Source organism: Ursus americanus, chromosome 13 (genome assembly GCF_024610735.1).
Source record: "Ursus americanus isolate L20-20 chromosome 13, mUrsAme1.1.p, whole genome shotgun sequence".
NCBI lineage: Eukaryota > Metazoa > Chordata > Mammalia > Carnivora > Ursidae > Ursus > Ursus americanus.
Window position 1 is genome coordinate 65,429,847 of NC_142139.1, and position 16,213 is coordinate 65,446,059.

Genomic DNA, 16,213 nt, shown 5'->3' on the forward strand with positions numbered 1-16,213 from the left:
CAATCCCCAAAGGAAGTAAGAGAGAGAGGGGTGGCCTCATGGGGCCAGAGCCTTCCAGGCAAAGAAACCATATCATACAGAGGCCCAAGGTGTACAGCCCCAGCGTGCTTGGTGCATCTGAACAATGTGAAGAGGCCAGGGGGCTGAGGTGGAGAGGCCTAGGGAAAGTGAGGGGAGGAGAGGTCAGAGAGAGCTAGGCCAGGGCTTGGCAAACCTTTTCTATAAAAGCCCAAGTTGGTAATATTTTAGGCTTGAGGGCTACGTGGTATCTATTGCACTTACTCAACTCTGCTGCTGTAGCTCAAAAGCTGTAGACAATATGTAAACAAGTGAGTGTGTCCCCATAAAACTTTATTTACAAAAACGGGTGATGGGCCATATTTGGCCTGCAGGCCATTGCTGCCAACATCCGTTGTAGGCCCCCCGCCCCGGTCAGGCTCCACACTCAGCAGGGAATCTGCTTGAGATTCTCTCTCTCCCTCTGTCCTCCCACCACACACATACTCTCACACTTTCTCTCTCTCTTAAAAATAAACAAATACTTAAAGGAGAATGGTGGGAAAAATAAATAAATAAAGGAGAGCAGTGAAAGATGCTCTAACCTGCACCTCAAATATATCTGTCTAGCTGACCGATGTTTTAAAGGTTCACCACCGTTGCTACTTGCAGAATGGACCTCATCGGGCTACAGACAGAAGCAGTTAGGAGGGAAGTGTGTCATTCCAGGTGACAGGTGGTGAGAAGGAAGTGATTAGAATCCAGGTGTGTTTTGATGGCAGGGTTGACAGGATTTCCTGATGGACTAAATACAGAGTATGAGAGAAAGAAAGAATTCCAGAATGACTCTGAGGTCTACAGCCTGAGACACAATCAACTGAGAGAACAGAGCAGCAGTTGTGGGAGCTGGGAAAGATGGGAAGAGAAGCAGTTTGAGGAGGGAATTGTGAGTGTGAGCCTCTACGTGGAAGTCAGATGTCCAGCGGAGACAGCAAGCAGCCAGGTGGATACTCGAGCTGGAGGCATGCGAGGAGGTCATGGACCCAGTGGTACAAAGTTGGTCACCAACTTTTCATCAAGTCATGTGACTGAACGAGATCCAGTCAAGGCACAGGCCTGTGGCATCACGTAGCCTGACCGTGTCACAGGAAACATCCTGTGAGGGCACAGGCCGGCCACAGGCTGCCCAGAGACTGAAGATCCCAGACAGCAGTGGGGAAAAGTGGCGTCAGCCCATGTTCTGTTCTCATTTCCTGGCAACAAGCCTTCCTTTAGCGTGGGTGTGTATATGTGTGCAAAGTGCTCACATTCACCTGTATACTGAACACTTGGGTCTGGGTACACCAGAATCAGGGTACCAGCAACAGACACTGTGATCCTAACTGATGGCTGCACAGGGCTGAATGATGACCCCAAAAAGATATGTCCATGACCTAATCCCCAGAACCTGTGAATGTAACCTCATTTGGAAAAAGGAGCTTTGCAGATGTACTTAAGGATCTCAAGAGGAGAACATTCTAGACTCTCTGGGTGGCTCCTAAGTTCTAAAAGACACACAGACAAGAGGCACATGGAGAGGAGAGCAGAAGGCATTATGAAGGCAGGGGCAGACATTGGAGTCCTTCAGCCCTAAGCCAAGGAAGCTGGGAACCCCAGTAGCTCCAAGAAGCGAGGGAAGATTCTGCTTTCAAGTCCCACCAAACATTTGCTATGGGACTTCCGGCCTCCAGAACCCTGAGAGAACACATTTCTGTTGTTTAAAGCCCCTGGGGTTTCTGGTAATTAATTACTGCAGCCCTAGGAGACAAGTACAGTAGCTCTACAAGTCCCAAGTTCTCAACACGCCTAAGGGATCATTTTTTAAAAAGGGATTGAAGAACCAAATACTAAAAGTTAGCATTACTTATCACTCTGAGAGTGTTCATTTTGATGTGACAAAAGCCTCTATCTAACAGGGACATTCAGCAACGCAACAGCCAGATTAAAAATAGAAACGTAAGCACAGGCACCTGCCTGCTCATTTGTCGATATAATGGATGTAGGCATGCAGATAAATACAGAGAGGCTCCGAACCCCGCCAGTTCGCCTGGCGCTCGCCTCTGCAGGCGTCTGCGGTGGGTGGGCCGGTGGGTAGGCATGCACAGGAAATGGGGAGGGGGTGCAGAAAGGGGGAAGCGCTTGTCCACCTGCCTTCTTTTTTATATCACTGTGAGGGGCTCTGTGGTAATGATTTGTGGTCTCCAGGCTGGACTCTTCCCCCTCAGGTTTTCCCCTGACAGTCCTCACTAGCCTTGCGTGGCTTCGTTTATTCTTCTTAGGGCAACCTTTCTTTCAGAAAAAGCAACTTCCCAGGACAGGTAAACATGCATTCCCTTCCTCTCGCACCTCAACCCTGTGGTCTTGCCCCCAGAGACATCTGAAGGAGGGCAGCAGTGATTGTTCTGGAGACCGTGACCTTCCGGCTGAAGACCCCTCCTCTGACTGCATGGAGCTGCTGGCTCTGTGTTGGAGTCACTTTGGGCTCGTGGAACAGAGCCACAGACCACAGACATTCATGTCTCATGGGTCTGGGGGCTGGAAGTCTAAGATCAAGGTGCCAGCAGATTCAGTTCTTGGTGGAGCTCTTTCCCCGGTTCACCGAGGGCAGGCAGGGTCGCCACATGGCGGGCAGAGCTCTGGTCTCTTCCACTTCTTGAAAGGACACTAATCTCATCCTGGGGGCCCCACCTTCATGACTTCATCTAAACCTAATCACCTCCCCAAGGCCTCATCTCCTAATACCATCCCGCTGGAGGTTAGGGCTTCAACATGTGTGGAGTTGTGGGGGAACCCAAACATTCAGTCCATAGCATCCTGGTTAAGTGTCTGGTTAAGTGATAATTTTAAACTTGAAACCAACAAGTATCGGGCAGGGACAATGGGTCTCAATATCTGAAATGTGCCTTTCTGGGAATATTCTTGCTTGTACTGTATATTCAATGACCACTGTAGGGACGCTTGGGTGGCTCAGTTGGTTAAGCCTCTGCCTTCGGCTCAGGTCATGATCCCAGGGTCCTGGGATCGAGCCCCACATGGGGCTGCCTGCTCAGTGGGGAGCCTGCTTCTCCCTCTGCCTCTGCTCCTCCTCTCCCTGCTCATGTGCACACACACGCTCTCTCTCTCAAATAAATAAAATCTTTAAAAAAAGAACGACCCTTGGATTTATAGGGGAGGTCAGTGAGTACACATGTTGCAAAGCAGACTGCACTTGGGGCCGGATTCTGCCTTGCTCACACACCAGGTAAGAAGCACCACAGGCCAATCCCACAGCCTGGAAACCTTGCTTTGAAGGGACAGGATGAAGATGGACCAGGTGCAAAGGGCAGGGCAAAGGTTGGCTCAGGCTCCGTCCTTCCCGGGGATGTCAATGTGGATTCTTAGCAGAATTTGCTTCTGGACAAAACAAGGATGAATCTTGAACATGGCTTTTCAGCATGATAGAGGCCAGCTGAGGAAGAGGATTTTGGATGTGGGGTTCCCCTCCCTCTCAGCACTCTCCTAACCACACCCTAAGACACAGACAAGTGTCTACTTCTCTGCTTGAGGCCCTCCTGTGGGAGACACAGAAGTCCCATGATGAACAGATAGGCCCATGCAGAGAGTGGGTCAGCCGACATCAGCCAGAGAGAGAAAAACACCATGAGCCAGCAAGCCAGTATACCAGGCAAAGAGAGGAGTAAATGTGGCACTTAGAAGTAGGTGACCATGTAATTTATCCTTCAAATCATGATGCTCTTGAGATTGGCAGGGGCACTGTTCATAATCATCTTTGGACAGGGTGTGTAAGCCAGGACTGTCTGACACAAATCAGCATGTAAGGTCAACCTACACGGAAGAGAATGAGAGAGGAGGGGAAGGAGAAAGGGGAAGGGAGGGGGAGAGCAGGAGAGAGAGACAGAGGGAGAATGGGAATGAAGGAGAAGCTATTAAGAGTCAAAGAGAGACGCCCTGTGTGGGCACGTCTGGGTGGCACTCTGCTGGTTGTTTACAAAGTGTTATCTTAACCTCTTTCCCAGACAAGCAAATTAGCATGTTAGAGAAGGATATAATGATATAAGCCTCCACTTGCAACAGAGATTCAGAGCTCCCAAACAAACACAATTTCCTATGAATATCAAACAAAAGAGAAATGGAAAATCAAGAAGAGCAAAATACATTTCTCATCCAGCACTTGCTCAGTTCCCTTCAACACCTGTCTGATTTCTGTTGGATCCTAGGCACAAGGGCCAGCATTGTTTACAGAGCTTTTAACAGCCCAGAGAAAACATCATGAGGCAATTACATTCTCATAGAAAGCCGTTGAGAATAAGAAGGAAAACATGAAATCAGCGAGCGCACATGGAATAACTCTGTTTGGGAGAGGTGCTATCACATGGCCTGTGCCAGAGCGATTCTCCGTTGCTTCTACTGAATCAGACACAGCTACATGGGGGTGTCAGCATTTCAGACGTGTTCTTATGGAAGGACAAGTGTTTGGCTAGCTGAGCACAGGGAGGATGGTGGAAGAAGACAGGAGCTGGAAGTAGAAAAGCCTGTCAAAGCACAAAGCCCTGCTAGGGAAGAAAGGTGCAGGAAGGAGTTGGAGCAGAGGGTGGCAGGGGCCCGAGAGTCTCAGGTGGGGAAGCTGGGTCCAGACCTGTATGCAGTTGGACACAGAGTCTACAAACAGGCCCTGAAGAGCAAAGCTGCTCCTTGACGTTTAGACCAAACTCTTTTGTATTTTATGCTCTCACAGACCCTCCTTCTCCCTGTCAGAGCACTTGCCTCTTGTAAAGGTTCATTCATTAGTGTGAGTCAGTGTCAAGCTCACTCTGTTTTCAAGTATGATGATACCCCCAGGCCATAGCCAGCATGGTGCCAGGTACATGGGGTACTCCACAAATATTTGTGGAATGGACCATGACATTAATCAGGATGCTTTCATTAATGATCTCACCCATTGCCTGGCTCTAACCACCACCCAGAGGCTGACAACACTCAAATGTCCATCTCCAGCACCGTTCTCTGCTCCAGAATCGTGTATCAAAAAGTCTACTCCACATTTTCATGTGAAAATGTTAGGGCATCTCAACTGCACTTGACAGGTCCAAAACTGAACTTATGAACTGTCCCCTCTCCAACCAGTTTTTCCTCAAATGTTCTTCATCTTAGGGAGTGGGACCCTGTTCACCTGAACCAAAGCTGCCATTCTTGATACCTCCCTCTTTTTCATTCCTGCATCTCTGGTCCATCAGCAAAACCTTTCATTTACGTCTCCTAAATTCTCTGGATTATAATCATTTCTCTCCATAGATCATGGTGGTTAAGAGTGCAGGCTCTGGAGGTGGGGTGACTGGGTTTGAAGACAGCCTCCACTACATACTAGCAATTTGTTGAACTACTTTGTGCCTTGTTTCCTTATATACAAAATGGAGATAATTTAGTATGTGCTTGATAGAGTTCTTTTGAGAAGTCAGTAAGATAATACATTTGATGTGCTTTCAAAAGTGCTAGCTACTGGGGCGCCTGGGTAGCGCAGTCGTTAAGTGTCTGCCTCCGGCTCAGGGCGTGATCCCGGCGTTCCGGGATCAAGTCCCACATCGGGCTCCTCGGCTGGGAGCCTGCTTCTTCCTCTCCCACTCCCCCTGCTTGTGTTCCCTCTCTCGCTGACTGTCTCTCTGTCAAATAAATAAATAAAATCTTTAAAAAAAAAAGTGCTAGCTACTATCATTACCACTACCACCACGACAATCATCATCATCACCACCATCATCATCACCACCATCATCATCATTACTATCATTACCACCACCACCATCATCGATCCTGTCACCAGCACCATCATCATCAATACCATCACCACCATCATCATCACCACCATCATCATCATCACTATCATTACCACCACCACCGTCATCGATCCTCACTGTCACCAGCACCATCACCATCAATACCATCACCACCATCATCATCACTATCAACACTACCATCACCACCGTCACCATCATCACCCTTATCGTTATCACCACCACCATCAATCATTCCTCACCATCATCACCACCCTCACCACCAATATCATCATGAACATCATCGCCCCTATCAATGCCACCCTCACCATCATTATCACTGCCACCATCATTACCATCAACATGTCATCACTAAGATCATCATCATCATTACCTTCATGGCTATGTTACCATCATCTCTTATCTGGATCACTGCAACAGCCACCTAACATCTCCCTACAACCATTCTTGCCTTCTTCCAATCTATTTTCCACTATTAAACTCAAGTGATCTTTTAAAAATGCAATCTCATGTCACTCATATGTTTAAACTATATCACTGGCTTCCCACAAAAGATGGGATGAAACCAAAATTTTTAGCTTAGTTTAAATAGCCAACCTTGGGCATCTCTTAGCCTCAAACCTGCCATGTACCTTATCATGTTAGGACCTTTGAGATCCTGTCTACCTGAATCAGAGTTGCCATTCTTGACACCTCCCTCTTCCTCATTCTTGCATCTCCTATCTTCTGCCTATATATCCTATGCTGGAAATATGCTGTTCCCTATGCTGTTAACACTGTTCCTTTTGCCTTCTCTTCTTTCCTTCCCTTTATGATCAAAACCTCTCTAAAATGTTGGTTATACTCACTGTCTCCACTCTCCAACCAACTTTACAACGGCTTCTGCTCCCCCACCCCCATCTTTCTACTGAAAGGGCCCAGAAACAGATCATGGCACTGGTTACTGAAGCCAATGAACTATTTTTAGCCTTATCTCACTTGACCTTTCTGAGCGTCTGACACCCCTAACCACTCTTTCCTCAAAATTTCCTCTGCCTTTGTGTCCGCTGCCTGTTCTCTTGGTTCTTTTCATCTTTCCCTGGATAATTCTTCTCTTTCCTTCATCTGCCCCTTTTTCTCTATCAGCCTCTTAGAAGTTGCTTTCCCAGGGTTTCCAAATTGCAACTTTTTTTCATTTGCTCTACTCACCCTTCTGTGGGTGATCCCATCCATTCATATGGTATGCATTGCATAATGACTCCCAAATCCTTCTCACTGGGTCCTTCCTGCCTCCTGAGCTCCAGGCCTATGTGCCTCTGTGGGGGTGTTTCATAAACACTTCAAACACAACACATGTAAAGCTGAAATCTCAGAACGCCCTTCCTGTCTCTGTTGGTATCTCAGTGAGTGGCCCCAACACCCATTCAGTTACCCAAGCAAAAGCTTGAGTCATTCTTGTATCCTTCCTTTTTCTCCCTCCCTACCTCCAGTTAATCATCAAATTCTCTTAACTCTGCCTCCTTAGATGCCCTCAGATGTGTTGACTTGTCTTTGTTCCAATGCCACTCCCTTAGTTCAGGCCCTCATCATTTCCCGCCTGCACTATGGCCACAGCTCCCTAATCCATCTCCTGTCTCCAGCCTTTCCTCTCTCCTGCCCTTTCTGTACCGCTGTCAGAGTTTAGGGAAAACAGATTCTTAAATGATTTTCCAGAGAACTAGTGGTCCACCTTTCAAAACAAGGGTTTCTTAGGCAAATATGAAATGGGTTAGTTAGAAAACATCCCCTCGGGGCGCCTGGGTGGCACAGCGGTTAAGCGTCTGCCTTCAGCTCAGGGCGTGATCCTGGCGTTACGGGATCGAGCCTCACATCAGGCTCCTCTGCTATGAGCCTGCTTCTTCCTCTCCCACTCCCCCTGCTTGTGTTCCCTCTCTCGCTGGCTGTCTCTATCTCTGTCGAATAAATAAATAAAATCTTAAAAAAAAAAAAGAAAGAAAACATCCCCTCTGTGGCCCTTTCTTAGTGATTCACCATGCATATCAGCATATTTAAGGTTCTGAGAAGTCCTGTCACAAAGGTTCTGTTTGGAATTGTTTAACCAAGCATTTCCCAAACTTTTTTGACCCTAAAACCCATTCTCCTGGACATACTTCTAAACACCTTGCAGAACATTATATACTGCTTGAAAACACCAATCTGATCATCTTACTTCTCTATTTGAAAATAGGACAGATAAGTGGATAAACACTAAAGGAAAACAATTTGAACTTTATTCTAGAGCAATGGAAAATCCTTGGAGATTCCTGAGTGGGGAAATGACCTAACATTCAAGCAATCAATAGCTCCCAATGATCAAGCTCTTACAATAGGCTAGGTGCTTCTCATCTACCACCTCTAACCCTTACAACATGGCCATGGGTAGGCATAATCCCCAAGAGAGGAGACTGAATCCAGGTTGGTCAAGTATTGGTCCTACGGTCATATAACCAATAAGAGTGGAGGAGTATCTGGCTCAAGGTCTAGGTGGTTTTAAAGCCAGGGCTGTTTGCCTGCAGGACAGATTGGAAATAGGAAAAATCTAAGGCTTGGACATAAATTCTTAGAAGGCTATCATTTCCTTCTTTGTTCTTCTTCACCTTTGCTCTCACACCCAGATAATGCCTTGAGTACTAGACATTCTTCTAAAGCTTGGGTCTCATTGCATTTTCTGTAGGCCCACTGTATTTTTATCCCCTTATGCACTCAGCAAGTCATCAGCTCCAGAAAAGCCACTCTCCTGCTTAAAAACTGTGTCTCTTCCGAGTGCCTGTCCATGTCCAAATTTCTCAGCCTAACGTTCTAGGTCTTCTCTTATCTGCCATCAACTTTCCTTTCTGATCTTGACTTTGACACTTTTCTAAATATTACTCATATTACCCCATATGAACTACTCACTGTTTAGCAGCCTCCCTGCTTTTGTTCTTGGTGTTCCCCCCTTTTGGAAAGTACCTATCCTTTTGGGTCCCTTTTCACTGTAATTCCGTAGAACAAGTCCTAATCTGGACCAACCAGATGCTTGCAGGTTTTTAGCATAAAAGGGCAGGGAGGCACCTCCGAACTTGGAAAGCAGGTTAACTTCTGAAAATCATACTAGTAAAACCCACAGTGGATGGCATCAGATATCTGTGAAGATGATAGACCCAAAGAAAGTCTCAAGAAGTAGACAGCTAAGATATGAAAACACCTCCCTGGAAGGGAGGAAGAAGGTGCCCAGAGCTTACCATCAGGGCACAACTCTACCTACATGTCTGGAACCATAAGATGAGCAAACGAGATCCTTATCAAATCAATGCAGGAAACAGAGGGAGTAACCAAACCATGATCAATTATTATAACTGGCCAAGGCGGTGACCTGATCAATTACATTCTGCTCTGGTGTATTGAAGCATGGCATGTGCTGTAATAGACGGAAGGCACCTAAGGAGACAGATGGACAGGTGGAGAGGCTGCTGCCAGCATCAACTAGAAGAGACACTCACTGAGTTTGAGGGATACTGACTTGCGGGACAGGGGAAGGATTGGTGATGGAGGGATTGGAAATAGTTCATCCAGCCTTCTCAAATGTGGTTAGTTTTCCGAAAAGTCCTCTGCTTCCTTTGTTCAAATGACAAATCCGACAAGCCAGCTTTTGAAAACCAGTCTGGCTTTCTTAGACATCATTAGAAAGGGATAGTCTGGGCAGTGGAAAAGGATATCCTCATTCTATCTATCTCATGGGGCTGTGGAGGATTCAAGGAGGTAACGTGTGCTGAGGGATGGATCTAGGCTGTACATAGTGATTGTTCAATAAATGCAAGTGTTTAAATAATCAATCAGTGTAGGGGCACCTGAGTGGCTCAGTTGGTTAAGTGTCTGCCTTCAGCTCAGGTCATGATCTCAGGGTCCTAGGATTGAGCCCCATGTCACGCTTCCTGCTCAGCAGAGAGTCTGCTTCTCCCTCTCCCTCTGCCCCCTCCCCACACTCGTGCTCTCTTTCTCTCTCTCTCTCTCAAATAAATAATAATTAAAAAAAAAACAACCAGTGTATGGCAACTCTGCTTTAATGACAAGTTCTTATACATTTGCTTAAGGTGAACTGGCTTCCTGGGGTCTAGGTGCTGTGATGATGTTGGGCACCCAAACCCACAAAACAGATTCCATAGCCCTGGAGGAGAATGAGCCAATGGAAATATTGCCTCATGAAGGACCTGGCAACCATCCACCTGGTCTAGGGCATCTCTAGTTCATTATCATCCTCCCACCTCCTTTCTCTAAGTGCCAAGCACATGTCTTACAACATTTTTGCTCTATTTTCAATGCAACCACTTGAGTATATCTCAAATCCTAATTCTATCAGAGTGTATACTCCTTGAGGGTGAAGGCTCTTACATCCCTCTCAGAGCTCCAAATGTCATAAATCTTTAATGAGCTGAAATGAGTTGAATCAAAGACAAGGCAAATGATCTGGGGTTCACATGAAGCCTCTAAGATCTGTCTCCCTCCCCTATGAGGTTCGTTGCAGAGCCCTGGAGAGGAGGCCCAGCACAGCAGGCTAAGAACGCCTCTCCAGGTGTCCCCAGCCCAGGGAGCGGATACAGGAGAGCCTGCTAGGCTGAAGGAGGGCTGTCAGCTGCCCAGAAAGGAGAGGGAGAGATAGACGAATGAAGACAGCAGGTCTTGCCTGCCACACTCACCTGGATCTCGGTCTGCACAGTGCATTTCACCAGTTTAAAGTTCTTCCCAGGGTTGAAGCTGTTGCTATAGAAGCAGACCTTGAGGATCCGCACGTCTTCCTTTTCCACATCTACTGGCACCACCACCATGGGCTCTGGGGGGCCTTCAGGCCGACGTAGTGTGCCCACTTTCACTCGGCTCAGGGGCTCAGACACCCCAGACATCCTCTCAGGCCGCAGCTAGGACCGGCACATCGCAGTCCTGTGGAGATAGCAGAGGGACAGCCCTGAAATGAGTCCGAGGAGGCCCACATGCCTCTTGCCCCAGGGATGGCACCCACCGAGCTCTGGGACCTAGGAAACCACACATCCCCCCATTCTCAAAAACTCCCCTTCAAGGCATCCAGCTTTATGGACCCAGGGAAGCTGAAGCACAAAGGAGCAGTTCGTATAAACATCCGGGTCTGAAACCCGGCCCTCGAACTCCCAGGCTGTGAGCTTTCTCTTCTAGAAGCCCCCTCTCTTCATCACATTTCTCCTCCCACACTGGGCTCGGAGGCAAGAGGCCCACACTTTGCAAAGGCAGCTGTGAGAGGGGGCGGCCGCAGCATGGTTCCAAGGCACAGCTGAGCAGAAAAAGCAAAGAGTTAGACACTAGAAAATAGCAGGAGAGAAACAGGGACAAGAGAAGAGCAGAAGGGGAGAACGGGTGGCCTGGAGGGAGCTGGAATGGACAAGGCAGGAAAGGGTCCAGGTGGGAGGCTGGCCCATCAGCTAATGGCTTTTTCTGCCCCCACCCTCGGCTGCCAGCCCGAACTTTCCTTTCTGGGCAGGAGGCCTCAGTCCCGCAGGATCTCATCATAAGACACATCGTTCATGGCACACAGAATTCAAGAGGAACAACACTTCCACAGCCCAATTTGGGAGGCCTTTCTGCCAGGTGGGAGAGGGCTGGGCTGGGCCCCTAGAACACCCAGCCTAGTTGGGACAACAGTTTGGTTGACACTTATATAGACTATAAGAATCCCAGGAATCTTCAGTTCTCCCTGAGTCCCCACAAAATGGGTCCTGACCTCTTGATCCAACACACAACCCTGCGAGGTTTACTCCCCACTGGTCTAAAGTGGGAGCACGCCACGGAAACAATAGGAAGTTTTATCTGATGACTGGTGGTGTCAACCTTGGCCACACATTCGGACGGCCTAGGAAGCTTTTGAGAAAGCCTAAATCCAAGCCCTGAGCCCAAACATGGCCTCTGAGTTGGCCTGTGGGGAGGCCTGGCATTGGTATTTTTAAGTTTCCAAGGATGTTTCTAACATTTAGCCTGGGCCTGGGGGCCACCTTTCTAGGCTAACCTTAGCTCTCATTCTGAATCCATTTTTACAGAAAAATGATCTCTTTTCTAACAAGAGACTCAGGTTCTTGGGGGACAGTGTTAGACCAGGACAAGGGGGACAAAAGGATGGAGCTGGCAATGTGAACACACAAACGCAGAGGTAAATATCTCAGAAGTGGAACCAAAGTTATGTTCTCTTGTTCACACTGTGCTGGATACTAGAAGGGAAGATGGACACAGTCATTGGCTTCAAGGAGTTGTTCCCTTTCAACAGGTGGTGTGTATTATGAGGGCATGAAGGAGATGCTGTGAGGGCCAGGGAAGGAGCAGGGCATGACCCTTCCACCAGGGGCAGGCAGAAAATGGGCACAGCACCAGTCTGGGTCCAGAATTTGGAACAAGACAGATGGAGAAAAGAATACCCAGTTTGCTTTATTTTAGAGACTAATATGTGTATTCTAGAAATATCCATGCCATTTTTCAATGAATATTGACTGAACATGTCCCATGTGCCAATACTCTGCTATGCACTGAGCGTGTATCTCAGTTTCCCCACACCCTCAATAAGGAGTCCAGAGGAAATAACTTGAAAAGCAACCCCAGGAAGCCCACTGAGGAAGGGGGAAATGCGTGCGGAGAAGGAAAAGAGGGTTATCAATAGAGTTATCACTTGGGCAGCTGCAGGGCAGTCCTGCTGGGAGCTCTGGGAACCAGGACATGCTGCGGAGCTACTCCACCCAAGGAGGGGCAGGAAGGGGGGCTCTGGGGTATTTATTCACCCCCTCTTATAGCCATCATTCCCAGCATTGTTAGCCAGTTCTGCACAAGGGCAGGCTGGACTCAGGAGCCAGAGAAGGTCCTCAGGCACAAAGGTGCTGATGCTGATAGGTAGAAGTAGGCAGGAGAATATTGGAATGTCAAGGCCCAAGGGGTATTAGATGGGACAATGACAGATCTGCTATAGGATGTAAAGATGAGGGTAGGGTGTCCTGCCCCTAAAGTGTATACACCTGGTCGTAGAGATAGGTGTACACACACACACACACACACACACACACACACACACTCACAGTAATTGATCCCAGATTCAGGAACTGTTGCGTCTGTCTATTGAACCAGGAGCCCATGACCCCTGGGGATTTGTTCGTATAAACTAGTTTTCAGGCAGGGGCTTCATGATGCAGGTGTTGGGTGGGAAGGAAATGGAGTGGCACGTGGCATCCATCCCCATACTCCAAAGGCATTTAGAAACCAGGGACATGTTCAGTGCTGTCACACTGACCAATGGGGACATGGTCTCAGACCCAGGAAGATAAGTTATGCCTACACCTGCAGGTTACACCACATGGCTTCTGGGCATCCACAATGAAGGGTATGGGGTGCCATTCAGGAGGTGCCCCAGGTGAGACCTCATTCTCATCCAAAGGGTGCTGGTGCCAGTGAGCACACAGGGGACACCCCAGGGACTCCCTGAAACACAGGGGAAGAGTTTGAGAGAGAAGAGTTAAGTAGAAATAACACGTCAGTAAAAGTCAAAAGATCTGGTGCAACCCAAGAGCCTCCATTTTCCCATATTACATTGTGTGCCATTGGCTGCAGTTAAGAGCGAAGCAGGTAAGCCCTTTCTGGCAGGTGGATCGAGGGGCAGAGATAGAGCAAGTGTGTTAGAAAGCTTTGCCGGGGACAGAGGCCAGGGCAATGTCTGGCAGCAGGAATGGGGTGAGACCCCCATGGTGCTCTTAGTGGCTTCAGTCAGTAGCACCATGAAATGTGGCGCTTTCAAATTTGAGCAGCTAAGAGGATGTAAGCATGTGATGAGGACACAGAGCTCAGAGAATTCTCGTTCACTGTTGGTGCAAACGTTGGAAGACAGTTGGACAGTTTCTTACGAAACGAAACATATTCTTACCATACGATCCAGCAATAGTGCTCCTTAGTATTTACCCAAAGGAGTTGAAAACTTATGTCCACACAAAAACCTACACATGGATGTTTATAGCAGCTTTATTCATAACACCAAAACTTAGAAGCAACCAAGATGTCCTTCAGTAGGTGAATGGGTAAATAATCTGTGGTAGATCCAGACGATGGAATATTATTCAGTGCTAAAAAGATATGCTCTATCAAGCCATGAAAAGACGGGGAGGAAACTTAAATGCATCTAACTGAAAGAAGCCAATCTGAGAAGGCTACACACTGTATGGTTCCAACTACATGACATTCTGGAAAAACTACAGAGACGGTGGAAAGATCAGTGGTTTCCAGGGGCTAGGGGGAAAGAAGCCATGAATAGGTGGAGCACAGAGGATTTTAAGGGCACTGCAGATAGTCTCTGTGTGACGTTATAACAATGGATACCTGTCGTTACACATCTGTCCAAGCTTGTGGAGTGTTTAACATCAAGAGTGAACACTAACATAAACTATGGATTTGGCGTGAGAGTGGTGAAATGTAGCTTCATCTATCGTAGTAAATGTCCCACTCTGGTGGGGGTGTCCACAGTGGGCACGGCGTGCATGTGTGTGTGGGGGGGTTATATGGGAAATCTCTGGACCTTCCTCTCGATTTTGCCGTGAACACAACACTGGGCCAAAAAATAAAGTGTATTAAGGAAAAAATGTAATGATGAGAAACCACAGAAGGATCATTGACCCCCTCTCCAGCCTACTCAGGAACTTGGGAGCCAGCACCCACCTCTACCCTAAGCAAAGAAAACATTCATAGTCTCCATTGGGCTGAGCACAGCCCACCCAGACTGATGCATTGGCCAATGCCAACATGAGTGGAGGACCCTGGTTTCTTATCTTCATTAGTTTTTCCAGGGTCTTGGTTCAGGAGCCATCATTTCTAGTAGTCCGACTCTGAGCTGAGTATGGAGCCCAACACAGGGCTCGATCTCACAACCCTAAGATCGCGACCTGAGCTGAAACCAAGAGTCGGATGCTTAAACAACTGCCCCAGCCAGGTATCCCAGATGTACTTTTACCTTCAGCCTGAGGTAAGTCCTGTGGGCCGGCCCACAGCAGTAACCTTTGGCAGCAGTAACCTTTGGCTATTTATTCCAAAAAATGTAACTGCTTTGTACCACCATCCTCGGAGACGGGCAGGGATGAGTATGCCCATTATACAGATGAGAAAACATAACGAAGTTTAAGCCATCTGGTCAAGGATTTCTGCTTGCTGAGTAGCCAACTTGGATCCCAGAACAGATTCGAATCCAAGTGCAAAGTTTCTCCCACTTTCCCATCTGCCTTTGAAGAAGATGGTGTCTCTTGATACTACTGAGGTTGGCACAGACTCCATGCAAGGAGGAATGTGTCAACTCGGCATTGACTATCCCCAGGCTGTGAAGAATCCTGAGGTCCTCTGGCTTAGGGAGCATTACCCTCCCCAGGCTAGGACTCGGTCATGAGAATTCCTGGGTGGGGGAGGAGGGAACTTGTGTTTGGTTAAAAGACGAGGGCCTGGAAAGGTGGTGCCACATCTCCATGGGTACATGGCAGCTTCCTCAAGGGCACCCCAAACTCCCATCTGTCGGCACTGGTCTGCAATGGACTGCTAAGGGACCCCCCCAAACTCTCTGGAGCACAGTAACTGAAAGGTGTGACATAAGGAGCACCTCAGCCACCTGTCTTCAGGGTCTCGGAGATCATAGCCCTTGACCTCATTCACAGGCTTCTCTCACTGTCCCTCAGCCAGCTCATTTTCTGGCTAGCTCTAAAACCTTGGGCTAGTTCCTTAACCTCTCTTGGCCTCATCTGCCTCACCTATAAAATGGGTGTAATGCTACCTGCCCTATTTTCCTTATAGAAGTTTTGTGAGGACAAAGTGTAAAAACATAAGTGAAAATTCATTATAAGCAATAAAGTTGAGAGCACAAATGGAAGGCTTTATCATCATAGCTTTCACTTGCTTATTTTCCAAAATCTTGTCTGACTATCTGTATTCTCCATATCTTGTTCTCCCTGCCAATGGCTCTCCAGGGGGAGGGGCCGGGGGGGGGATAGACAGAGGTCAGATTTGCAGCATTTGCCCATTTCCATGGTGTAAATATTCCCACTACGGCTGATTTCAAGCTGCCAACATATGCCACTGAACACAGAGTTGGGAAGATATGAGAATAATTCACTGCCTTTGGCTCCTGTTTCTGACAATAGAACTTGTCTATTTCTCTAGATTTTGCCAGATGACTTGAATTTCTCATCACTAGCTTGTCTCTGTATTTTGATGAAATCCTCTGACTCTCAACTTGTGAGCCAAAAGTACTGCCCCTTTTTCCAATCAAGACCTGGACCCTCAGCCTGGCAATCCCTCCCTGCACCCCGGCCTGCCCCAGCTCCTGCGATCAGTGTCAGAGGAGAGAAGGTCCCATAGCATCAGCGGAA

The 16,213-nt window shown here is 47.8% G+C and overlaps 1 protein-coding gene across 4 annotated transcripts in view; it reads right to left on the bottom strand.

The window, feature by feature from the left end:
- The window catches only part of PTK2B (protein tyrosine kinase 2 beta), a 121,245-nt gene that overhangs the window by 48,557 nt on the left and 56,475 nt on the right, over positions 1 to 16,213 (bottom strand). For all 4 annotated transcript variants that reach the window (XM_045774053.2, XM_045774051.2, XM_045774054.2 and 1 more), the window contains exon 2: positions 10,514 to 10,754. In XM_045774053.2, coding sequence (XP_045630009.2) covers positions 10,514 to 10,717 — 204 coding nt within the window. In that variant the 5' untranslated portion in view covers positions 10,718 to 10,754. The remainder of the gene's footprint in view (positions 1 to 10,513; positions 10,755 to 16,213) is intronic.